The 27,799-nt window shown below is 37.5% G+C and overlaps 1 protein-coding gene across 1 annotated transcript in view; it reads left to right on the top strand.

Moving 5' to 3' along the window:
* The first annotated feature begins 6,702 nt into the window (after positions 1-6,702).
* The window catches only part of LOC123390134 (coiled-coil domain-containing protein 171-like), a 47,466-nt gene continuing 26,369 nt past the window's right edge, over positions 6,703-27,799 (top strand). The window contains exon 1 of the mRNA XM_045073487.1: positions 6,703-6,857. Within this exon, the coding sequence (XP_044929422.1) occupies positions 6,708-6,857 (150 nt within the window). The 5' untranslated portion in view covers positions 6,703-6,707. The remainder of the gene's footprint in view (positions 6,858-27,799) is intronic.

Raw genomic sequence — 27,799 nt, 5'->3', positions numbered from 1 at the left:
AGACCCCCGCTGAGTAGAAGGCCCTATGCGGGGCTCAATCCCAGGACCCTGGGATCTAGACTTGAGCCAAGGCAGGTGCTTAACTGACTGAGCCACCCAGGTGCCCCCGTGCATCTCATCTTTTAGCCATGTTTTGTAGGAGTGGTGTGCTGGTGGGGACTCAGAATTAGACTTCTGAACCGCAGTTATCACAGAAAGTTATACAAGATTTTTAAAATTATAAAAATACATACTTCTTCACTGAAAATCATTAATAATAACTTCTTATTGGGAATAGAAGGTCTCAGGGATATTATAACACAAGGTTAAAGCCCACTTCTTATGGCTTATTATGCTTAGCTTCAAGCCCTCATGTGGCCTGTTCCTTTCCTTTGCTTGTAGTTTGTGCGAGGTTTTCTGCAAAATTTTTGTTTATGGTCCCTTCTACTTCTATTCCTTATTGATTCCTCAGAATTTCTTGTTGGCTGGTGGCATTCTTAGCAGCTTTTAAATACACACACATGCACGCTACGCACATGCACACACACAGACACTCAGTGTGCAAAGCAAGGAGGTGGTTGGCGGTCAGCCATCTTGATACAGTCTCTCCTCCACAGCTTTCCGCTGGAATGTCAACGTGAAACAAAGAACTGTGGATGGGCCAGAAACCAAACGTCCAGACTGCAGAGTCCTATCGAGATCTTAGACTGGATCTTGCCCGGGAGACCATTACTATCTGTAGACCTGGCTGGCAATAGGCCCTTCAGCTCTAATTTTCTGCCCTACATTACTAAAATATTGGAAGGAGAGCAAATGAGCAACCTTACCAGAGTCACTCCTTGATAATGAAGAAAATAATTTTCCTTTAATTCCAGGTGCTCATCAACAAAATTTGATACTAAAAACTATGAGTGTGTTATCGCAGTAAGATTTTCTTCCTTGAGAATGACATAATAATTCACTCAGATGTGGAACTTCAGAAACAAGACCAAAGAGCAAAGGAAACAAAAAGGAGAGAGAGGAGAGGAGAGGCAGAGAGGGAGAGAGGAGGAGAGGCAAACCAAGAGACAAGACTCTTAACTCTAGAGAGCAAACTGATGGTGACCAGAGCGGGGCTTGGTGGGAGGATGGGTGAAATCCGTGGCGGGGATTGAGGAGGGTGCTGGTGATGTATGGAAGTGTTGACTCTCTATATTGTACACCTGAAGCTAATATAACACTATGTTAACTACCTGGAGTTTAAGTAAAAACTTTTTAAAAAAGGACATCATAAATAGGAGCTATTTTATTATCAGTGGGCAGTTCTGTTTTGTTTTGTTTTTATTATGTCAGTCACCATACAGTACGTCATTAGTTGTTTTTTTTTTTTTTAAAGATTTTTATTTATTTATGATAGAGACACAATGAGAGAGGGAACACAAGCAGGGGGCGTGGGAGAGGAGAAGAAGCAGGCTTCCTGCAAAGCAGGAATGATGCAAAAGTTGGGTAATCATCCTTTCTGATGGCTGAGTCAATATCCCATTGTGTATATGGACCACATCTTCTTTATCCATTTTGTCTGTGAAGGTCATCTTGTCTCTTTCCACAGTTTGGCTGTTGTGGACTTTGCTGTTAGGAAAACATTGGGGTACATTATGGCCCTCCTTTCCACTACATCTGTAACTTTGGGGTAATACCCAGTAGTGCAATTGGTGGGTCATAGGGTAGCTCTATTTTTTTAACTTTTTATTTTTTTTTGTTAAAAGATTTTATTTATTTATTTGACAGACAGAGATCACAAGTAGGCAGAGAGGCAGGCAGAGAGAGAGGAGGAAGCAGGCTCCCTCCAGAGCAGAGAGCCTGATGCAGAGCTCTTTCCCAGGACCCTGGGACCATGACCTGAGCAGAAGGCAGAAGCTTTAACCCACTGAGCCACCCAGGTGTCCCTATTTTTTAACTTTTTAAGGAATCTCCATACTGTTCTCCAAAGTGGCTGCACCAGCTTGCATTCCTACCAACAGTATATAAGGGGGTTTCCCTTTCTCCACAACTTCTCCAACACTTGTTTCTTGTCTGGTCATTTTGCCATTCTCACTGGTATAAGGTAGTATCTCCATGTGGTTTTGATTTGAATTTCCCTGATGGCTAATGATGATGAACATTTTTTCATGTCTATTAGCCATTTGTATGTCTTCTTTGGAGAAGTGTCTGTTCATGTCTTACCAGTGGGCAGTTGTGTTGTTAGAAAGTAAATATTCATTGGCCTCTAAAATTCTTTAAATTTGAAAGGGCTTTAATATTTCAATATGTATAAAAATATTTAATATTTAAAGTATTTATATTATGTCTAACAATACCCATCAGAAATATTAAATCTTTGGGGCATCCGGGTGGCTCAGTAGGTTAAGTGTCCTACACATGGTTTTTGGCTCAGGTCATGATCTTGGGGTTGTGGAATTGAGACCCACAGGCTCTGTGCTCAGTGGGGAGTCTGCTTCTGCTCTCTCCCTCTGCCCCTCCCCCTCTAAAATAAATAAATAAATCTTAAAAAAATAAATATTGAATCTTTGCTTTATGAGTTAAAGTAATAATTTTCCTAATTTGATCCCATTATCCCATTATCATTACTAACAGCCAAAATTTACCAGACGGTTTTACTATGTTCAGACAGGTAAGGTCTTTCCAGGTTTTAATAGTGCTTTAATCTTCACAAAATCCTTATAAGTTTGGAATTATCATCCCCATTTTATGGGGATTTATTATATTCCACATACTTGGTATATCCATTTTACATGGTATATTTATATGGTAGATGGAATGAAGTATAACTATAGTTATATTTAAAGGGAAATATTTGAGGTTTTTTGCTTCCTAGTTACTCAAAAATATAGATAAAAAGTTTGCTCTTTTGGCTTCTAGGGCCTCACGACATTTTTCCATTAATTTCTTCTCCTGACATCAGGTTCCCAAGGACTGCATTTCTCCCGAAATCCAGTTTTGAAGTCAGCCTAAATTACATAATAATATATACATAATGAATTACATAAATAATATTGTAGTGCACAAGTGACAGTCATCTACTGTATCTAAAATTTTTTGAATTCTGAAAACACTTACCCTTTTCCTTTCCCTTAAAATGGCTAGGGTGTGGAATTTTATGTGGATTCTCTCCTCTTGTTATGTTTCCAGATTATAAACACTCCAGATTATCTCTGTAACAAAAGCCTGTTCTTATCCAGAAACCGTCTTTTTGTTCTGTTTCTCCGGGAACTAGATAAGCCCCGCTGAGATACAGGTCTCATGGTGTGGCCAAATCCCTACGGCCAAAGATGTCACGGCATAAATTCTCCAGTGCTGGGCGAGCTGATCACAGTATCATGCTGTTCTGTCGTTGTTTGCTGATATAAAAAAGATGAGATGTTTTTAGTACAGAACAGAGGTTAGACCTTGGGAGCTTGATACGGAAGTCACTAGTGTGCTCATTCCTTCCCCCTCCCCCTGCCCCCCGCCCCAGTGCCCTCTCAGTTTATTCAGAGGATCATTTCCACTTCTTCCCACCTGACACCTTTTTCTATTAAAGAGTTGGGTTTTTTCACTGGAATCCTTTGTGACGTAGTTTGAATTACTTCTTAATATTGGCAGTTAACGTTCTTTAATTCCTCAAAAGGTCTGGTGTTTTCTTGGAGTAACTGTGATTTCACAGGCAACGCCCCTCCCCCCCCTGACCATGCTATAATATACTGTTTATGCCATGAAACATGCTTGCTGTATTTACCACTCTTCTTGTTGTTCTGAAAAGATATATAAGCATTGTAAAAAACCGCTTTCATCTCTCAAATGCAATACTGCTTTAAAAGATTTTAAATGTCTAACATTCTAAATCCTATGCAAAAAATTGATTATCATTATATTCTTTTTAGTGTTATAAAGAATAATATGTGGTATCTCTTAATATGTGCTGAATATTAGGGGATTTAGTTATTAAAAGTAGATCAAGGAAGGAGCCAAAATAATTATGACTTTTGGTCCATCCACCATATAAAAATTTAGGTGTAACTCCTCAAAAAAGTATTTTATTTTTTTTTAAAAAGAGGTTTGAAGGAATATCATTTTTCCTTGAAGAGTATCATGTACATGAGAATTCATGAAATATGTTTCTCTAAATTTAGGATGTGGGGATAACTTTGGAAATGTTTTGAGGTTTTTCTCTTTGACTGTTAGAAGCCAATTCTATTGTGCCTTAACAGTGAAATCATAATTCAGGAGCCCATACTGACAGAAGAGTACTTCCTTTTTTTATTCAATAAGCTCTTATGCATGTTTTTGTACCTTTTATACATTTTTAGGTCCTTATCCAACAAGAATATATGTATGCAAACCACCTATCACAGATTGTCTCATTAAGATCTTAATGGAGAATTTAAAAATAGAACTAAAGTAATACTACAATGAGATTCAGTGAGAGTGAGATTTTTTGGAGGGCTTTCTTACACAGATGCAAACGAAGTTGAAGGATGAAGAGAATGGCTTTGCCTTAGATTTTTAATTACCTGAGACTTACAACAGTTTTGGAAGTAGGCAAGAAAATGACCTTTTCTTCCCAGTACGTGGAGGGAAAAAATGGAAGCCCAGAGAGAAGACGTGGCATTGTCCAACAGAGCAAGGCTGAGTAAGCAGCAGAGTGGGGACTAGACCGAAATAGGACTTGTGATACTTGGTTTACAACCTGGTGAAGATGAATGAATTATGGGTAGAGAGAGACTTGTCATAGGAAGAAGCAGATAGGGTTTTATAGTTTCTAGGTTTTTTTGTTTGTTTGTTTTTTAAAAAGATTTTATTTATTTATTTGACAGAGAAGAGATCACAAGTAGGCAGGGAGGCAGAGGCAGGCAGAGAGAGAGAGAGAGAGGGAGGAGGAAGCAGACTCCCTGCTAAGCAGAGAGACTGGATGCGGAGCTCGATCCCTAGACTCTGGGATCATGACCTGAGCCAAAGGCAGAGGCTTTTTTAACCACTGAGGCACCCAGGCGCCCCTTAGTTTCTGGTTTTTACATACCTTTGAAACCCAGAGAAATATTTTGTGTTAGTATTAGCTATAAGCTCATCTTGAAATGACTCAAAGTAAGGTAGAGATGTTCCCAAACATGAAGTCATACCATGCTCATTCAATGTTGGGTAATAGAATTCTCTATTTGTGTATTCTGTCCTTTTGTGCCTACAGCTGTGCTTTTCACTTCTTTTTTCAACTTGAACAAAGTATAGTTAACAATTTATACATTAGAGTGTTAAGATTATAGTTTCCCAAATATCTTCATCCTTTCCTATAAGGTATTTTATGCCAACATACGGCTTCAACTTGGGGTTTTTAAAAATCTTTTCATTCATTCATTCATTCATTCATTCATTCATTCATTCAAACAAGTGCTCACTGTGGGCCACTAACATCCCTGATGATACAGAGATGATTAGGCATAGTATCTGGCCTAAGGAGCTCCTCAGTTTAGTAAAGAGAAACACGTAAACTAATACTTTTCTGCTAAAGCAATAAGCATTATGATAAAAGTAAGCATGGGGGGGCCCACAGAAAGCTAGAGTAAATGTTAACAGTGCCTTTGGGTTCAAAAGAGGTTTCTTGAAAGAGATGGTGTCCGAGCTTAATATTTTAGGGCAAATAGGAATTTATTAGGAGAAAAGGTGCGTATTTTCTTACTTTTACCTATAAATAGTTAACCTACTTCTGTTTTTCAGACATTGTATACATTGTTTCTTATTCTTTGTTCACCACATTATTTCATGTGCATTCAGAATTGCTCAAATATCTAGTTTCTCAAAGCTTTTCCAAATCAAACCCTTTGGATTGAATAGAATTTAGAAATTCTCAGACTGTCTACCATTTTACTTGCTTGTTGCTGTGTTTAGAACATTTTTTTTCAGGTAAATAATACAACATTATCTTTGAATATGTCTTTGAAATATTTGTTTTTTATTATATTTGAGGTATTTTGAAAAGACTTTTTAAAAAAAGTTGTGATAGCGTTCTTGGACTTACAATTCACTACTGGTTGCTTTAGAAGAAGAAGTCTGTAAAATATGATTAAACTGTTGTAACAGGGGGTCGAATAATCCCCCAAATATAACTTATTTAGGGAGGAGAAAAAACTTACACACACCTGTATTTTATTATATATAGTATAACACATGAGCAATCCTCTGTTATATGAATGAACACAATTATGCTTTTTTGTACAATGTAAGAATCACATTATTTACTCTTAAACAAATTACAGGATTATTTCAGCTCCTTTTGTTTCAAACCATTTGTTTTTTTTTAGGTGGACTGAAAATTTTACTAACTCAGCTCATTTTGAAATATCTTGCTTATATATCCATCTATTGTATGTCTCAAGATTGAAATTTAGGTCAAATTACAATTTGAATTCAACTTCACAAAGAAAATAAGTGTGCCATCTTTAAAAATTGCATTCTAAATTTTAAACACAATAGATCAAAGTACATCTCATTTAAATATATACTCTGGGAAAGAAGTCTCAATTATTTTCTCCCAAACTTTCTTAAAATAGTCCCTGTTCTCAATATAAAATGTGAGGGTTAGCTTTATTATTTGAAAGAAAGATGAAAAGTTGTTTATATATTAAAATTTTAATGATTTTGCTTTCAAATTATGGAAATTCTTCTTGGGGACATCTTTATTTGAATTGTATGTGACATTATATTTATTTCTTAAGGCTATGATTAAAAGTTTCATGGATGTCTACCAGCTTGCAAGTGCTAGAATTGCTACATTAGAGAAGGAAATGACATCTCATCGGAGTCACATTGCAACGTTGAAATCAGAACTTCACACGGCTTGTTTACGAGAAAATGAAAGTTTACAATCAGTAAGTCCTACAACATTGCTTCTCTTCTTTGTCTAGGGTCACAAGTTTACATTCATATTTTTTTTTGTTCATGAGATTGCTTGCCAATATATATGATTTAGGGTAAGTGATCAATCAAGCAGTGTGAAATTGTTAGTGTGGAGAAAATTTTGAAGAAAGAGAGGCAATTAATTTTTCCATTGTATCATGTATAAAGATATGCACACTGTTAGCAATGCTAAAACACTACATCAAGATTCCTTTGTGTTTGGCAGCCCGGCTGACAGTTGGATTTGGCAGTACGCATAGTTAAAGCTTGCAACTGTCTGAAGATTCAGTGTGTCCCATTAAGACAGAATATTATTAATTATGCGTATAACCAAAATGGTAATTAGAACATGTGATTATTCTCTGTAGAAAACTAGACTTATCCATAATACATGCCTAGCTAAAGATGCATGTTGTGATTCATCTATATGATTAAAATTCAGTTTCAGCAGTCATTTTATGTCTTAAAATTTTAGCCCATGATGAAATTTGGGCTCTGTTAAGAGTAAACAAATTTTTTCTTCATTTGAAATATGTGTTTGGGGTGTATATCAGAAAATGAATAAAGGAACCAAATGAACATTTAAAACTTTTCCTCCAAAGGCAAATATATCAACAGTGAGCTTCAGAAGGTTACCAATCACTGGAGTGCCTTTTTTCCTTTTTTGGCCTGATTATAATGACTCAGGGTGACTTGTAAGGAAAACAGTATCACTTTTCTTTCTTTCTTTTTTTTTTTAGATCCAGTGCAGTAATTTATTTAAAAACAAAAACAAAAACTCAGTACACCAACACACCAGTAACTTAATAAAAAACTCCACATTTTGGAAATTAAGTCTTTTTTAAAAATATTTTTGCCTTTGGCTATTAACTCTTTTCCACTGATACATTCAACAGAAGAAGACTTAGTATTAAAGCAAATAGCTGTGTGACTATGGGTTGATTCCATTAGATCTCACTTCAGGTGTCTTCATCCCTATGAAACCTTTATGACCATCATATTTAAAATTGCAGCTACCAACCATTCCCCACCCCCAAACTCTGTCTCATTCTCACCCCAAATGGCCTGTGTACCTTACACCTTCCTGGCTTTCTTTCACGATAGCACTTATTCTTGATTGGCATAATTGCGTCATATTTATTTGCTTATTATTTGCTCCCTATTCTCATAGAATATAGGTTCCACAGAGGCAAGCAATTTGGGGTATTTCTTCTCTGCTCTGATGGCACTCTAAAGGCAAGAACAGCCTTGCCCACAGTAGGTGCTTAACTGATGTCTTGTGAGTGAAAATACTAGCACTACGTCCAGTAAAATGACCAAACCAATAATTTGGGACCTGAGATGTTGAGTCCAATTTTTAAAAAAATGACTTTGTTAATTTCTTAATGAGAGAGTGGTAAATTTGATCTCCACCAAGATAAATTAAAATGAAGAGGAAACCTATTTAAAAAACTAAAGCATTTCAAATTTATTCTAGCCTTTCTCTGAAACATACCTCCATTTCTTCCTGTGAATGCTCTAGTCCCGTTGGTTAGTATTTCATTATACTGTCTAGGTTCTGTCAGCTTTATTGGGTCATACTACTACTTATTGTTTGTTACTGTTATGCATATAAAAGTAAATACTTGCATTTTAAGAAAGGCCACACTTGATAAGGTGGGATTGTTTCCCCCTGGATTCAAAAAAAATTATATATATATTTTTTTACCAATTATTGTGCTACTGATGTCATAATGAAAGTGTGCCTCTCTGTCATCATAAAACTCTACTCCTCAACCTTTCCTCTCCTGAACACATCTGTAAGGATATGCTCATCATCTTGTTTGTACGAGGTGGTTCACCCTGGCTGTGATTCTCAAAAGGGGACATGTGTCATGTGAGAAACTCCCAGCAGGTTATGATTTGTCATTCTAGGAAAACGCTGCCCTATCCTGTATCCCTAGGGGTGTTTACTCTGATCTCTTTCCTTAGTTGAGATTTAAGATTTTTTGAAACAGCAATAAGTTGCTCTAGTAATTTCATTTTTCAAGACATTTGTGTATGCCTTTCAACCTTGAACTCCTTCAGAATGCTCTGGGGGGAGGTGGAAAGAGCCTCAGTCTTTGTATTTCATAGAGAAGAGGTGATAGAGTTTTCGAGATAGGAGCAGAGGCTTTTGAATTATACCCATTAGGAATATAATCAAGTGTAAATAACAGAAAACCTGATCAACGTGATTTGAAAAATCCTGGTTCTGTGTTTTTTCTTTTTCTTTTTTTTTCTCACATAGCAAGAAGTCTAGGTATAGGTGGCTGTTGTCCTGTGGCTCTTGGTGGTCTAGCTTCTCTGTGATTTCTCTGCTACTCTCTAAGTATCATAAGACAGCAGCCAGCTCTAGGATTTATAATCACATTCAAGTTATGAGGATGGGATGGCCCAGCAATATTTGCTTTTTATATATAATAAAGCCTGAGAAGGCTTTTCCTTTAAAAACCATTTAAATGTATTTACATAGATTTAATTTAAATATTTATAAATTTTAATATACATTTAATAGATAATAGATATTAAATATATGGAAATATATTTATTTATATATTTAAAAAAGGAAAAGCCTTCCAAGGAAGCTCCAAACATATTTGCACTTACATCCCATTGGCTGGGCCACATGGCCACTTGTAGCTGTAAGGTAATGAGTCAAGGAACAGGGGAATTAGGAATCAATAGTGTGTGCTAAGTCAATAAATCTGGATTTAATTTCAATTCTATCAATTGCTCATTGTGTGGCTAAGTAGGGTCTTCATCTGTAAAATGGGGTAATGGTCCCACTCCTTAACAGAGATGCTGGGAGCTCCAGTGAGAAGTGTTGAAGCACTTTGCTTTGTACTTACCGAGTAGTCAGTCCAAAAAAAAAAAAAAAAAAAAAGCTGGCTATTTTTTTTTAAGATCTTATTTATTCATTTGAAAGGGAGAGAGTAAGGCAGAGGGGGGAAGCAGACTCCCTGCTGAGCAGAGTCTGATGGGGGGCTTGATCCCAGGACCCTGAGATCATGACCTGAGCCGAAGGCAGAGGCTTAACCCACTGAGCTACCCAGCCACCCCAGCTATTATTTTTATCACCATTATCTTGATAGAAAGTAATTGGATTGCACCACAGGAAAAGATAATTTACTAACCTTCTGTCTTCGGTTGCAAACCCTGTCATTTTGTTCTGCCTCCTACCGTAGCCTTGGACTTGTGATTCCCCCTCTGTGATCACCATCAGTATATTCCAGTGACTGAGCTCTCCATCCTTTCTGCAGCCCATATCCCTTCCTTTCATTGACACATTCTTGAAAAGTAGTCCACTTCTTCTTCTGTATTCTTGTCTCCCATTCATTCCTCAGCTCTGCTGCTATCTGACTTTGGAGTCTATCAATACACTGAAACTATTTTCTCAAAGGTCGCAAATAGTTTTTCTGCTTGCTCCCATTCATTAGTTCCTTCTCATGCCTTTTAATCTTTCTGCAACATATGAAGCTTTTAACTACTTTCTTCTTTAAATGCTCACCTCCTTTGTTTCACTCGTTATTGACTTTTTCTTCTTTGGCTTTCTGGTCTCTACTTACTTGAGCTCTGCTTTCTTTGTATTCTTGCTTCTTAATTTTTTTCTTTATCCATTAGTTCAATATTTATTCAGCATCTACTCTAAAGCAGGCATAATTCTGGTCCGAGGGACATTATGTGAACCAAAACAGACAATCCTGCTCTCATGAACTTAAAATCTAACAATAGAAGAAATTATTTTCATATAATCACTCTAATATGTAATTATTAACCAGGATAAGTGCTCTGAAAGAAAAGAACTGAAGCATGTAAGAGTTTTTGAAACAAATGAGCTTACCCTAGACTAAGGTAACAGCAAAGCTTTTTCAGGGTCAGTGGTGCTTGAGTTAGTATCTGAAGACTGGGTAGGAGTTATGCAGAAGGACAGCAGTGGCCCAGATCAGGAGGAGGAATGGGAACATCTGGAAGGTCCTGTGAAGGACAGAAGAAACTGAGAAATACCGGTGAGGCTAGAATAAAGAGAGCAGAGCCAAGAGTGGCCTGAATGAGGTAAGGATGGTCTGGAGAGGGACAGAAGTCAGACTTTGTTGTCCTTGTTTTAAGAGCAAGGGAAAAGGCATCGGAAAACTTTAAAGAAGGAGTGACTTTCTCAAAAATTTTTTTTTTTTTTTTTAAAAGATCCCTTTGGCTGTGGTGTGAAGGAACAATTGGGTGTGAAGAACAAGAGAAAGGGGTATGTGAGATAATTCCTGGACTTTTTCCTTTTGGAAATGGAGCAATGATCTCATTTACCAAGAGAGAAACAATGGAATAGGAAGGAATATTGTGAGTTTAGCTTTGAGTATGTTGAGTTTTTGAAGTACCTCTGAGACATCCAATTGGAGAGATCAAAAACGCTGCTTGGTAGGGAATTTAAGCCAGATGCCAACCGGGAGGTATGCATTTTAGGTCATTGCCATATAGATAGGACTTGAGGCTGTTCACAAGAGTGAGACCATATGTAGGGATGGTTTATAGAGTAAGAAGAGAAAAAGGCCTGGGTATGAATCTTGAAAACTCCAACATACAATGCTTGAGAAGAAGAAGATAAGGTTAGAAAGGAGGCTGTGAAGGAATAGGCAAAGAGGTCAAAGGAAAACCAAAAAGGTGTGATGCCATGAGAATGGAGTGTTTTAAAAAAGGGTGGCGTATCAATGGTGTCATATGCTGCTGAAGATCAAGAGAAAGGAGGATTGAAAAAATGGCCTTTGGATTTAGTGGGTGGAGGCCTTTATAACCTTAGCAAAGTCTCATTCAGTGAGAGATGGAGAGATAAGTGAGAGTTGACCAGAAAAGAAAAAAAAGACCGTGAATTCAAACAACCATCTCAAGGATTTAGCTGTTAAGTAAGAGAGAGGGATGGAGTATATCCTAAGATGGGAGCGAATTAATCATGTTTCCATATCTTCTTAAATCTAGGCCTCCGAAAGTCTGGTTTGGGCCATGTTCACTGTACCGTCTACTTTTATCATTTCAGTTTTTTTTAAAAAGATTTTATTTATTTATTTGAGAGAGAGCATGACATGGGAGAGGGTTAGAGGGAGAAGCAGACTCCCTACTGAGCAGGGAGCCCGATGCCGGACTCGATCCTGGGGCTCCAGGGTCATAATCTGAGCCTAAGGCAGTTGCTTAACCAACTGAGCCACCCCGGCGACCCCTAACATTTCAGTTTTTTGCCGTTTTGTACTCTAGGTATTTTTTGACTAGTGTTTGTATGATATCTATTTTTCCTTCTTTTCCTTTTATCCTATCCGTGTTTATATTTATAGAGGGTTTCCTGTAGAAAGATGTAGTTTAGTTTTGTTTTGTCTAACCATTTGATAATCTCTGGCTTTTAATAGGGTGATTAGACCACATACATTTAATATGATTATTGATATTTTTGGATTTTTATTTGCCATTCTATTTGTGTTATGGGGACAAGTGCAAAAAGACATGGTTTGGGCTCTTATGTGTTCCTCTTCTAACAAGGGAAACAAACACGTAAGCAAATCACAAAAATAGTTATGTGTAAAATCTAGGGAGCACATACAAAGGAGGCATTCATTCTGCCTAACGTTGTCAGTAAAAGATGAGATGTTTGCAGGAGCTTTTGAAGAACGCATAGCAATCTGACACCTTGTTAAGGGGGAAGACCAATGAAAATTGCTATTTTACTTGATTTGACGAATAGGCCTTATGGATAGAAACATATGTTTAATGAATTAAAATGATGGAAGAGTTTTTTTTTTTTTTTTTTTTTTTTTTTTAAATAATAGAAGATGTACTGTTGCTTTAGCTCCATTCCCCCTCTCAGTTAAAGACAGCCAACCCACGCACCCAGCCTGTACCCACTGGAACCTGACACTGCTTCCAACAGTCACACCAAACCCCATCTTCCCAATCCATTCTCCCACCATCCAATCCATGCCTTGTACTCTATAATCTGACTTGATTCTGCCTCTGGCCATTTTGCTACTGATGTTCTTATTTGGTCTCTCTAGTATTTGCTATTTAGGCCATTCTCAACGCTCTAGCTCTCCTTTCTAATCCTCGCCCAACCCCCATCACCTCCTTCCCATGGGCCTTTATCTAAGGTTTTAGAGTCAAGCAGGCCTGAATGTGCATCCTGTCTGTGTTATTACCCATACAATATTCTAGGCATCAGTTTCTACATTTGTAACATGTAGATACAGTGGCCTACATTGTAGGGTGGGGTTTGAGGATTAAAGACACTGGCATACTAGTAGATGCTCAATAAATTTCACAATATGTTTCATTTAATAAATCCAGTAAAAACATTTTCTGATAGTTACATACACTTCCCACAGCTAAGCTTTACATAGAGTTTTAAAAAATACATGTATCCATGAGGAAATCTTTTGACAAGGAGGCAAAAGAACTAAAACAAGCCTTGAATCTGTGCTTTTAGCTCACACTAAGTCCGATATTAATGACAGTTGCTGTTATTACTTATTTAATGCACTGAGGGCAGTCCGTGTATGTTCATTAACCGTCTTTTCCAGCCATTTAACTATGTGAGAATGAAAAATAAATATTCATTATTATTAATAAAGAACAATACATCATCGTGTTGTGATGCAGAGAAAGAGATTGATCAGACTGTAGATGTGAATCGTCCTCTTTAGAAACTTTTTATCCTTCTTAAGGTGACATTTTCATTTTTGTCCAGCAACAGATACTAACAACGCTGGAGTGCATCTAGGGCTCTCCTCCGACATGCACTTGCCAGTATTTTCACATTTTCAGTATGTTGGTCTTTGACCCATTAACGTAGGGCTGCTCTGGGGCTTTTAGCTTGAGTAACAGTAACCAGAAGGGGCTTCCGGGAAGAGATTTCAAGTCACAGACAGCCCAGGAGAGACCAGGGCAGCAATCAAAGCCAATTACTTGTGGGTGTTTTGGGGACCGGCACACCCGCGGCTGGGGAGAAACACGTGGCATTTCAGTCTGTGAAACAGGAAATGCCAAACACAGACATGCTGCTCTGAGTTACGATGCCGCAAGCTACAGTATTGTTTTTCCTCATTTCCACTCTGTGTTTAACCAGTATGTTTTTAATTCTATGCTACTTTCTTTTTTTTTTTAAGATTTATTTATTTATTTGAGAGAGAGAAATAGAGCCCTTGGGAGGGGCAGGGGGCAGAGGGAGGGAGAGTCCCAAGCAGGCTCTGTGCTGAGCGTGGATCCCGACACTGGGCTGAATCCCATGACCCTGAGATCACAACCTGAGCCCAAACCAAGTGTTGGTCACGTAACCAACCACACCACCACGGGCGCCCCTATAGTACTTTCTTTATGAGAAAATAATGAATTACGAATTGGAGGAACATTCCAGTTAGTATCTTCACAGGAAGAGACCTTTGCCTATTGTTCAGATTATGTCAGATTCGACATTTGTCAAGTGGTATCATATTGTTAATAAAGGTCAAAGATTTAGATATTTTGGTTATAAGAATCCCCTGTCTCTTAAGTTTTCAAATAATTTTTTGCCACATTTGTTTCATTACATTTCTTGAGAGAGGAAGGATTATTTGTCTGTCTGTTTAGAGTTGTGTGGTTCAAGAAGCCGACAATTTAAGTAACTTACTCTAGTTAAGTTGAACATTTCATCCCGGTTGATTCAAGATGTTTACTATTGAGATTTTTAAACTATTCAAGAAAAAAATAATTTTTCTTAAGGGAGCCCTAAACTGTGACTTAATTTGAGAGAGACTGTGCAGTGCTGTGCAGTACAGATACTGGAGCCTTGCTGACGGGTTTTTACTTAGAACCCAACAGATTAGAATCCAAGGCCTCTGTTTCCTTGTTTGGTGCTTTCCTGTGAGAATGAAGTGTGGGTTAAGGCAAATCTCGGGCGCCTGGGTGGCTCAGTCAGTTAAGCACCTGCCTTCAGCTCAGTTCATGATTCCAGGGTCCTGAGATAGAGACTCGCATCAGGCTGTCTGCTCAGCGGGGGTTTGCTTCTCCCACTGCTTGCCCCCCTGCTTCTGTTCTCTCTCTCAAATAAATAAATAAAGGCTTTAAAAGAAAGACAAATCTCTACCGTCCTCGCACTTCAGGTAGTGGAAAATACACTATGATACAAATAATTAAAAAGAATGATATTGAGGTCAAATCACAGAGTGCTGTGAGAACACAGAGCCTGGGAACCTGAGGCAGGCTTGGGATGCCCCACCTGAGGAATTGAGATTTTGGTTAAAAACATGAAGCAGTGGGTGTTATACATAACTAATTTATTGTTGAACACCAAATCAAAAAGTTATGATGGACCATATGCTGGCAGCTGAACATAATAGTAAAAAAACCCATGAAGACTAAGTAGGAGGTTACCTCACACTGTTAGAATGGCTGAAATGAAGAACACAAGAAACAACAAGTGTTGGTGAGGTTGTGGGGAAAAAGGAACCCTCATGCACTCTTGATGGGAATGTAAGCTGGTGCAGCCACTTTGGAAAATAGTATGGACTGTCCTCAAAAAGTTAAAAACAGAACTCTTGTAATTGCACTAATGGGCATTCATCCAAAGAATATGAAAACACTAATTCAAAAGGATATATGCACCCCTATGTTTATTGCAGTATTATTTACAATAGACAAAATAGGGAAGTAGCCTCAGTGTCCAGGGATAGATGAATGGATAAAGAAGATGTAATATATATATTCAATAGACTATTACTTAGCCATAAAAAGAATGAAATCTTGTCATTTGCAACAACACACATGGATCTAATGAGAGTATAAGGCTAAGTGAGATAAGTCAGTGAGAGAAAGAGAAATACCATATGATTTCACTTGTATGCAAAATTTAAGAAACAAAACAAAGACAAAAAAGGAGACAAACCAAAAACCAGACTCTTAACTAAGAGAACAAACTGATAGTTACCAGAGGGAGGTAGGTGGGGGGATGGGTGAAAGACGTCTAGGGGATTAAGAGTACACTTAGTTATTTTTTCCCAAGATTTTATTCATTTATTTCTCAGAGAAAGAGAGAGAGAGACACACACAGAGAGAGAGAGAGCAAGAGAGAGCACAAGCAGGGGGATCAACAGGCAGAAGGAGAGGGAGAATCAAGCTCTCCGCAGAGCAAGGAACCTTATGGGAGACTTGATCCCAGGAGGCTGGGATCATGACCAGAGCTGAAGGCTCTGACTTACTGAGCCACCCAGGCATCCCAAGAGTACACTTATGATGAGCACTGAGTAACGTAGAGAATTGTTCAGTCACTGTATTGCATGCCTGAAACTGATTTAACACTCTGTTAACTACCTAGAATAAAAATTTAAAAAAATACCCCAAAACTTAACAAGTTAGGAGTTGACAGGGGAAAGCAGGGGATGCTCCAGGAATGGAAGGCTGTCTTTGTGACTGGAGCAAAGCCGATGAGATGGAGAGATGAGCTGGAGGAGGGCCAGATATGTGCGGCCCTCAGCGTGATTCTCAGCAGGCTGGGCTGACTGTGACGTCTCCCATCAAGCTCCATTGCAAACGTCTACTGCCTTTGCTTTATGTATTTACTATTTATTCTCAAAGGTCACTGATATTTGATGCTGTAACAACTCTCATTGGACCCTTGTGCTAAATACTGCCTTACTTAGATGCTTATTAAATTCTCCCATATTTTTATCACAAGCTCCAGCCCCCGCCTCTGAATACTAACAGAGCTAAATAACGGAAACAAAATACCACTAAGTGGGACAGACCGGTCAATGTGCAGACATTTTCCTTTGATCCTTGACATACATATCCAGACTTTTAAAGGTTTCTCATATTCCAGAAACTCAGGCTTTGGTTGGTGTAGTATATAGGGACCTGAAGGTTAATCATGCATATCCCACTGGCCACACACCTCCTTTCTAGTCTTTTAGTTCTCGTATGATGCAGTTTAAAAAGAGCTACTTTCATGATGAATGATGTCTAGATAGCGACTTAGGGACATGATATCCTAAATTCTACATGTATATCAACAGACACATATAATATACTTAATTATGTTAAAAATAAACATACGTCTATAGTAATAGACATTTTATGTTAGCTATATTAAATTTTGTATGTAAGTATAAATATAAAAATATATTTTTATAAAATACATGTTACATAAATATAAATATATATGTGATGAAATACTGCGAGGGTCAAGTGTGGAGTGGCAGGAAGGAAAGTTTCAAACTCAGACCATTATCATCAATCAGTGAATTTTCTGTACAATCAGGTTGTAGAAAATACAGATGGTAATTTGACAGTCTAATGCTCTAATTATTTATATTGGTTGTTCAAAGAGGAGCAGTGAGTGACTATGCTTATGAGTATCTCTCTTACACTTTCATCTTTCTTACAAAATTGGGTTCTTTGAGGGCTTTAGCTGGCTGTTAGATTCTCAGAAGTCTCCCCTTTAGTTTTCTGCAAACAGTTCAGACTCACGGGCGTCCCAAACTGAACATGGTCTTCACCTCTGTCGCTCCCCATTTCTGCACATTCTCCATTCCCTATGTTCCTTATCTCTGACATAACTATCCACCTTGCAGCCCAAGGCAGGAGCCTTAACATTGTCCCACTTCCTGTCCACCACCAATATTCAGTCACTCACTAAGTCTCCCTGTTTCTACCACCACAGATGCCTAGGTCCATTCTCACCTTTCTGCCGTTGTGATCACAGTAACTTTTCTTTGGGTCATTGCAATGGTCTTCCAGTGAGTTTCCGCATATGTAGTTTTCCCCTTCTGTCTGCCGTGCTTTAGTGGCAGGCATTACCTTTCTCACACACAGATATGGGCAGGCCATAGCTTGACTCAAAACACATTTTGGCTCTAAACTTTCTTCCTGATAGAGTAAAAATTCTTTATTATAGACATTCAGGTATATGCTGACTCTATCTGGCTTTTAGTTCATCTCCCCGTTGGCAGAAGTAAGGGTTCCCTTTGTTATGCTCATTCATCACGGCTTTTATCTGTCTGAGCACCATATAGTGCTTTGGCTTATGTAATCACATAGTTGTGTAGGTATTACCATATTGTGAGTCTGTGAGGTCATGTCTTACTTATTTTTCAAAATTCATTATAATGATCTGATTTAGGAAGTGTCCGGTTGATTTGAATTGAACTTAATTGGGAGAATACTCCTTCAGTAACTTTTATTCAATACATACTTGTTATGGAACATATGTACTTTGCACAAACCATAATTCCCCCCTAATTTTTCCCACACAAAATATTCTGAAATTAATTCTTACCAAACTATGTTTCATATGCTTCTCTAGCAAACACGTAATGAGAATGAATAGAGTATTATTGTGTATTATTATATCTATGATAAAAATTTTAAGCACTTTCAAATAATATAAATTGTACATTTCATTTCCTATTCACAAACAAAAACAAAGACCCAAAATTATTTGTGACAAGGATCATTTTTTTCAGCATACCGCTTAAATAATTTTAAACTTTGTCAGATTTTTTTGGGACCCCTGCTTCTGTATGTTTACCCTCATACACAGAAATTGACCAGTTTAATATCTTTACTCACACAGTGGGTACTCAGTAAATGTTTTCTGATAATGTTGCTATACTAAATTAAATTGAACTGTGCATGGGTCTGCCAAAAGTAAGAGTATGAGAGGTTTATTTCTGAAGTGGAAAGCTTATTTTATAAAAACAGATCTCCTTAAACCCTTACCTCATACCATCTATGAAAATGAACTCAAAATGAATCAAAGAGCTAAATAGGAAAGCTAAAATTTTTAGTAAAAAACAGATAAATTATGAGCTTGGATTCTTAGATATGAAACCAACAGCATAAGTGACAAAAGAAAAAATGGACAAATAGGACTTAATCAAAATTAAACACTTTTGTACATTAAAAAATACCCTACAGAATGGGAGAAAATACTTATAATTATATGTTTGAATGGGATCTAATATGTAAGGTACTCAACAACAAGAAAAGAGAAATGAACTAATTTTTAGAATGGGCAACGGACTTGAGTAGATACTTCTCCAAAGAAGATATACAAATGACCAATAAACACAGACAAAGATACTCATTGTCATTAGTCAGTAGGGAATGGAAAACAAGACCATGATGAGACACCACTTCCACTGGCGAAGAATACCATAAAAAAAAAAAAGAGGAAAATAGCAAATATTCACAGCAGCACTGTTCACAGGAGCCAAAAGATGGAAGCAACCCAAATGTCCATTGATTGATGAATGGATGAACAAATGTGGTCTATACTCAGTCATAAAATGGAATGAAGTACTGATACATATTACAACATGGACATACTCTGAAAACACTGAGCTATACCAAAGAAGTCAGGCACAAAAGGCCGCATATTGTAGGATCCCATTTATATGAACAGGCATGTTCTGTCTCCATAGAGACAGAACATGGATTAATGGTTGACAGGAAGGGGGAGGAAGGAATGGAGAATGACTGTTGCATGGGGATGGGGTTTCTTTTCGGGGTGATGGTCAAGTTCTAGAGGTAAGAGGTGGTGATGGTCACAGAACACTGTGAATGCACTTGAGTCATTGAATTGTAGACTCTAAAATGGTTCCAACAGTAAATTTTATGTTGAGTGTGTTTTATCACATTAAAAAAAATATTTCTTTTCAGTCTTGGGTGTTATGGATTGGAAGCTAGATTTTTGTTTATACTGAGTGGCAACATGTTGTGCTAGGAAGCAGCATGACGGAATCGGAGGAGACACAGGTTCCAGAACAACCTTTGTTAACAACTCACCATAGAGGTTTGGGAAATAAATCACACAATCTCCTTGGTCTTGATTTTTCCTGGCTTTAAAATGAAGGATTTCAAGTAGATAAAATCTCAGTTCCCTCTCAGTTCTAACATTCTTCAGCTGAAGTTACCAGTACTGATTTTCACTGTTTAGATTCTAACTATGTTTCATTTTGTTCTTGCTTCAATTCACAACAATCAAATGAGCGCCTGTTTCTAAATTTATAACATAATTATATTTCGAGTTTGGTTATATTCGATACCAATAACCCATTTATAAATGTATACCAGTTCTATAACTCTCACAATATAACTTGTAACAAGGTAGTCAGAAAGTCCCCAATGTAATCTGAAAATGTATTAGTGTATTTGCAAGGAGTATTTCCTTTTTTCATGCAAAGTTTTTTTGATATTTAATATGTTAGGAATGTGAACTTTTAACTCGTCAAACTATTGTAACATATTTGAAAATTATAGTAATTTGATTAAAATGTTGCCTATAAGGCAAAAGGTTTAGTTAATAGAATCCATATGTAATTAAAATGCAGAACTAAATGTAATCAGACTCCAGTGACTAGTGCCTTCGTATTGATAGTTTTACAATGGCCTCTGGGGTTGAAAGTTTAAATGTTGCAGAATGCCACAACACCGTAGAAAACAGCCTCAGCTGGCAAGTTCGCTTTCTAAAGACGGTTACGGGAGGAGATGTGTGTATCGCATTGTGGATTTTCATCATTTTAGGAATCTCTTTGGCAGGTGGTAGAGGCACGTGACCGATGTGCTGGTGGAGAACCCCACTCAGCCATGTTCTTCTATAAACAGCCCGAAATGAAGATCCCTGCTCAGAGCCGAGCCATGGCCTTCTTTTTTCTTTCTCTCTTTCATTCTTTTTCTTCTTCTTCTTTTTTTTAATAACAGGGTTGCTTAATTTGAGTGAATTCATTTGAATCATATGAAATTTATAGACACAACACTCTGCACCCAGCCACAAAAAAAAAGTCCAAAAAATTTTTTCCTGAACTTAAAAAAATTATTTTCTCTGGACAGTTTTAAGAGTCGACATCCTGTGTTAGAGCTCTCTAATCATCACCAGCACAATTTACAATCAGAACACACAGAGAGCCAGTTTCGACCAGCTCATCTGTTGATCTTGGCAGGCACCCTTCATCTCACTGTGTGCAGCTGCCACTCGAGAGTTGGGGGGACTCAGTGGAGAGCCTGAGGAGGGAGGGGTGCAAGGCTGGTCAAGGCATGAGCGTGGAGGCCTGCTTCATTTCAACAGTTGTATGTTGCTTAAAAAAAAAAAATAGTCTTTTATTTTACTGCCCCTCCTTCTTTTTAACCTGAAATTAAACGAGGACCTCTCATGAGCCACTGCGCTCCAGGCATAAGAAATTGTAATGTCTGGCTTGCAGAAACTGTCCCGTCAAAATGTGCTTCTGATTAGGTGGCTTAATTACAGCTGTGAAAACAATGTTGATTTAGGCCTCAAGATTCCAGGGCATGTCAGCCGTTACTAGCTAACCTTGGACGGCATCCACCATTTTAAAACCCTGTACCATTGCAGTCACCCTGCTTGACAACTTTTTATTTAGGCAGAGAAGTTGCCAGAAGCAACACATTTTTTATGCAAAATGTTGTTCCATGCACCATCCCACTGCGCCGCCATTAGCGGTCATCAAGGAGATAGTCAGTTTTGCGCCTCGATCAAGAACGGGGGAGTTCTGTATGTAAAAACAGTAAGTTTTGAACAGTATTTTTAAAGGGTTGACTGACATAAGAATTAATTTTAATTCCTTTAATTCAGTTTTATTTCAAATCCAGCATGTTGGTTTAACCACCCAATTTTTATTACACCTAAATTTTCCTGACAGTTTCATTTGCTGTGAGGAAATAAAATTGCAGTTTTTTTTTTTTTTTTCACAGGGGAAATAATGGCCAGTTTTAAAAATGTTACGTTTGAAACTTCCCTTGCCTCAAGCTGGTTCAGACGTAACCTCAGTTTACTTTTGGAAGGAAACGAAGCTCATTAAATAGTTTTTAATATTTTAATATAATATAAGTATGTTTTTTCATAGTGAGAAAGCTTATTAGGCTCATGTATTTACACCTGCAGGGGAAGTGAAAGACTTAATAATTAGATGGTTCCAATACTTTGGAATTTTCAGTGCAATTGTCACTGACATCATAAATATTGTAACTACATATTTATAGCAGTTCCCATTTTGTTGGTGTCTAAAACTGTTACATGCTCTGAATGACTTTTTCTTCGTCAATATTTTAAGAAGGGCACATCAGATAGAAAGCAGGGCCAAGAAAGGAAGGTGGGTAGCTGGACAACAAACCTAAGGAGCCGTAATTCTCATAATAATTTTGGAAGAAACTTGTGCTTAAAAATGCATGATTTATGCCAAACCGAATACCCAAGAGAGAGCTAAATGATTTCTTTAAAATGAAATCTCCCACACCCAAGACATTAAATCCAACGAAGTGGGTGGTCAAGACACATCTTCTTCTACTAGTCAGACTCATTGAACAATTGACTGACCGGACCGCGTATAGACAAGGCAACTTTTGTTCAAGTTGAATTAAGAGTTAATACATAGGTAATTAACTGTGAGGAGTGGATGGGGGTGAATAGTTGGGTTGACGAGGGCAGTATGTGTGTCTTGAAAGCGAGAGCTGGACCACTGAATCAAAGTAGAGTTTAAATTAGCAACCCCATAATCTAAATAATATCAGTAACATCTTAATTGCCAGATATTGTGTAGGGGCATCTACATCTATGTCATCTAGTATTTAATTCAGTCTTCAATCTTATGGGCAGAATGTTATTTCCCCTTATTGTAGATGAGGCAATGCAGTCTCAGAGAGGTGAAGTAGTTTGCCCCAAATCCTGCTGTTTGGAATCCATAGTGAAAAGTCTACCTGTGTGTCCAGAACCCAGGCTCTAAACTAAAGCTGGAAATAGACAGTTTTCCTGGAAAATGGATTCTAAGTTATGAAGTGACAGGGAAGCATTAAGAATGACCAAGCTTATGTTGAGCGTGACTTTAGGCTGGTAAGAGACAAGAGGATTTAAACTTGAATAAAAGTTTTACAGTTTTCTTTGGAAGAAAAGCTAATTTTTTTTTCCTTTCAGGAAAAAAAAAAGTGACTATATATGAAGACTGACAAATTCACTAGGTCTGTGCCCTTTTACCTAGAACAAAAAGGCCTTCCTTTTTCCTTCTGCTTTACGTACAGAGAATTGCAAGTGTAGATCCTTCCATGTTATACTATTTTGAAGATTGGATTTTTGCGTTTGTTCTTAAGATTCTACGTTAGCTAAGAAATTGTGAAGAAATAGCTGTCTTAGTTTCCCAGAACTTTGGCTTAGGGCATACTTTGATAGAATCTGAATTCAGCTTATTCTTTTGGATATCCTTTTGTTCTCAGTGTTTCCCTGACACCAACTGGAAAGATACCCTTCCAGAATGTAAGGGGCCAACTAAGGTTATAGCTTTATATTTCTAGTCTCCACCATCTTATTTCTGATAAGTTCTAACTGAAAATGTGAATGATTGAAAAAATGTGTTACATACATCGTATGCAGTATAGATTATATCTAATTTTATCATGAGGGAGAGATTGTGTTGGTACATCATTTTGCTAATCCCTCCTGGGAGCTTACGACTTAATTTTAAAAAGTATTTTATTAAATAACATTGGATATTATAGATTCTTACAATTATAATTATGAATTCCCTAGATGTTTTAGCCTTTTTTTTTTTTTTTGGTAATACAACCTTTTTTTTGAAGAAGAAGAAGAGAAAAATGTCTAAGAAGGAGTTTTGAATCTAGATTTGTATGTATATCTAAATAGCTGTTCTGTATCTTACTCTTCATAGATAGAGATATTCATTTCTTGGAGTATTGTTATATTTTGCCTATGGAGTAATTTTATTTTGAAGATCTTAGTTCATATACTTATATTTCCTAATCCATAGTTATTTGAATATAAAATCCTCCAATTCCTTAAAATAGGCTTAAGTGTTTTTTGTAAAGCGGGTAAAAAAACCAAGAAATTTCAAGTAAGGTTATTAAAATTCCTCAGCTTTTAGGACTACATTGTTTCTTCTTTTAGTGGCACTAATAACAAAAGGCATCAGGTGTGTAGTCATATTTTTTAGCAATAGTCAGAAGAGTTTAATTTGGTCACAATTTCAGCATTAAGAAAATATGAAAAAGTCTAGGAATAGAAATAGAAATAGAAACTGTAGTTAAGTAAATCTCATAGTTGTCTTTATTCCCATGAGGGAGACTTTTATAGATTTTATTTATTTATTTATTCATTTATTTATTTATCAGAGAGAGAGAGACAGAGACAGAGACAGAGCACAAGCAGGCAGAGCCGTAGGCAGAGGCAGAAAGAGAAGTAGGCTCCCCGCTGAGCAGGGAGTGCTGAGCCAAAGGCAGTGGCTTAACCGACTGAGCCACCCAGAAGTCCTGGGGGAGACTTTCAAAGGGCAGATTTTCACTTCACATCCCAACCCCAAGCAGGGTCATTTTACTTTTCTCTCATTTAGAAATTAAACTTCTGAATAATATTTCATTTCACAAACGGGTTCTGCTATTACAAAGTTTGAAAGCCCCTGTTATATCAAAAGGACATCCAGGAACAGTGAGTGACCTGTTAAGAAGTGACATGTACCTCTTTTTATCCCCTTTCTCCCCACTCACGATTTTGGATCTCTTCTAATTTGGTTAAAGCATATTTTCCTGGGGTTGTTGCCACCCTTTTAGTATTTTACTTGCCCCTTCATTTACTCTTATCTGGACAAAATGACAAGACGTAAAAATTCAACACAAAAAAAAGAACAAGAGGCAGTACCGAAGGCTAGGGACCTAATCAATACAGACATCGGTAATATGTCAGATCTAGAGTTCAGAATGACAATTCTCAAGGTTCTAGCCGGGCTCGAAAAAGGCATGGAAGATATTAGAGAAACCCTCTCGAGAGATCTAAAAGCCCTTTCTGGAGAAATAAAAGAACTAAAATCTAACCAAGTTGAAATCAAAAAAGCTATTAATGAGGTGCAATCAAAAAATGGAGGCTCTCACTGCTAGGATAAATGAGGCAGAAGAAAGAATTAGTGATATAGAAGACCAAATGACAGAGAATAAAGAAGCTGATCAAAAGAGGGACAAACAGCTACTGGACCACGAGGGGAGAATTCGAGAGATAAGTGACACCATAAGACGAAACAACATTAGAATAATTGGGATTCCAGAAGAAGAAGAAAGTGAGAGGGGAGCAGAAGGTATACTGGAGAGAATTATTGGGGAGAATTTCCCCAATATGGCAAAGGGAACGAGCATCAAAATTCAGGAGGTTCAGAGAATGCCCCTCAAAATCAATAAGAATAGGCCCACACCCCCGTCACCTAATAGTAAAATTTACAAGTCTCAATGACAAAGAGAAAATCCTGAAAGCAGCCCGGGAAAAGAAGTCTGTAACATACAATGGTAAAAAATATTAGATTGGCAGCTGACTTATCCACAGAGACCTGGCAGGCCAGAAAGAGCTGGCATGATATTTTCAGAGCACTAAACGAGAAAAACATGCAGCCAAGAATACTATATCCAGCTAGGCTATCATTGAAAATAGAAGGAGAGATTAAAAGCTTCCAGGACAAACAACAACTGAAAGAATTTGCAAATACCAAACCAGCTCTACAGGAAATCTTGAAAGGGGTCCTCTAAGCAAAGAGAGAGCCTACAAGTGGTAGATCAGAAAGGAACAGAGACCATATACAGTAACAGTCACCTTACAGGCAATACAATGGCACTAAATTCATATCTCTCAATAGTTACCCTGAATGTGAATGGGCTAAATGCCCCTGTCAAAAGACACAGGGTATCAGAATGGATAAAAAAACAAAACCCATCTATATGTTGCCTCCAAGAAACACATTTTAAGCCCGAAGACACCTCCAGATTTAAAGTGAGGGGGTGGAAAAGAATTTACCATGCTAATGGACATCAGAAGAAAGCAGGAGTGGCAATCCTTATATCAGATCAATTAGATTTTAAGCCAAAGACTATAATAAGAGATGAGGAAGGACACTATATCATACTCAAAGGGTCTGTCCAACAAGAAGATTTTTTAACAATTTTAAATATCTATGCCCCCAATGTGGGAGCAGCCAACTATATAAAACCAATTAATAACAAAAAATCAAAGAAACACATCAACAATAATACAATGATAGTAGGGGACTTTAACACTCCCCTCACTGAAATGGACAGGTCATCCAAGCAAAAGATCAGCAAGGATATAAAGGCCTTAAATGACACACTGGACCAGATGGACATCACAGATATATTCAGAATATTTCATCCCAAAGCAACAGAATACACATTCTTCTCTAGTGCACATGGAACATTCTCCAGAATAGATCACATCCTCGGTCCTAAATCAGGACTCAACCGGTATCAAAAGATTGGGATCATTCCCTGCATATTTTCAGACCACAATGCTCTAAAGCTAGAACTCAACCACAAAAGGAAGTTTGGAAAGAACCCAAATACATGGAGACTAAACAGTATCCTTCTAAAGAATGAATGGGTCAACCGGGAAATTAAAGAAGAATTGAAAAAAATCATGGAAACAAATGATAATGAAAACACAACGGTTCAAAATCTGTGGGACACAACAAAGGCAGTCCTGAGAGGAAAATATATAGCGGTACAAGCCTTTCTCAAGAAACAAGAAAGGTCTCAGGTACACAACCTAACCCTACACCTAAAGGAGCTGGAGAAAGAACAAGAAAGAAACCCTAAGCCCAGCAGGAGAAGAGAAATCATAAAGATCAGAGCAGAAATCAATGAAATAGAAACCAAAAAAAACAATAGAACAAATCAACGAAACTAGGAGCTGGTTCTTTGAAAGAATTAATAAAATTGATAAACCCCTGGCCCGACTTATCAAAAAGAAAAGAGAAAGGACCCAAATAAATAAAATCATGAATGAAAGAGGAGAGATCACAACTAACACCAAAGAAATACAAACTATTATAAGAACATACTATGAGCAACTCTACGGCAATAAATTTGACAATCTGGAAGAAATGGATGCATTCCTAGAAACATATAAACTACCACAACTGAACCAGGAAGAAATAGAAAGCCTGAACAGACCCATAACCAGTAAGGAGATTGAAACAGTCATTAAAAATCTCCAAACAAACAAAAGCCCAGGGCCAGACGGCTTCCCGGGGGAATTCTACCAAACATTTAAAGAAGAACTAATTCCTATTCTCCTGAAACTGTTCCAAAAAATAGAAATGGAAGGAAAACTTCCAAACTCATTTTATGAGGCCCGCATCACCTTGATCCCAAAACCAGACAAGGATCCCACCAAAAAAGAGAGCTATAGACCGATATCCTTGATGAACACAGATGCGAAAATACTCAACAAAATACTAGCCAATAGGATTCAACAGTACATTAAAAAGATTATTCACCACGACCAAGTGGGATTTATTCCAGGGCTGCAAGGTTGGTTCAACATCCGCAAATCAGTCAATGTGATACAACACATCAATAAAAGTAAGAACAAGAACCATATGATACTCTCAATAGATGCTGAAAAAGCATTTGACAAAGTACAACATCCCTTCCTGATCAAAACTCTTCAAAGTGTAGGGATAGAGGGCACATACCTCAATATCATCAAAGCCATCTATGAAAAACCCACCGCAAATATCATTCTCAATGGAGAAAAACTGAAAGCTTTTCCGCTAAGGTCAGGAACACGGCAGGGATGTCCATTATCACCACTGCTATTCAACATCGTACTAGAGGTCCTAGCCTCAGCAATCAGACAACAAAAGGAAATTAAAGGCATCCAAATCGGCAAAGAAGAAGTCAAATTATCACTCTTCGCAGATGATATGATACTATATGTGGAAAACCCAAAAAGACTGCACTCCAAAACTGCTAGAACTTATACAGGAATTCAGTAAAGTGTCAGGATATAAAATCAATGCACAGAAATCAGTTGCATTTCTCTACACCAACAGCAAGACAGAAGAAAGAGATATTAAGGAGTCAATCCCATTTACAA

The sequence above is a fragment of the Mustela putorius genome, unplaced genomic scaffold (genome assembly GCF_011764305.1).
Source record: "Mustela putorius furo isolate JIRA1106 unplaced genomic scaffold, ASM1176430v1.1 tig00537240_pilon_pilon_pilon, whole genome shotgun sequence".
Classification (NCBI taxonomy): domain Eukaryota; kingdom Metazoa; phylum Chordata; class Mammalia; order Carnivora; family Mustelidae; genus Mustela; species Mustela putorius.
This window is presented reverse-complemented; position numbering and strand designations above follow the sequence as displayed.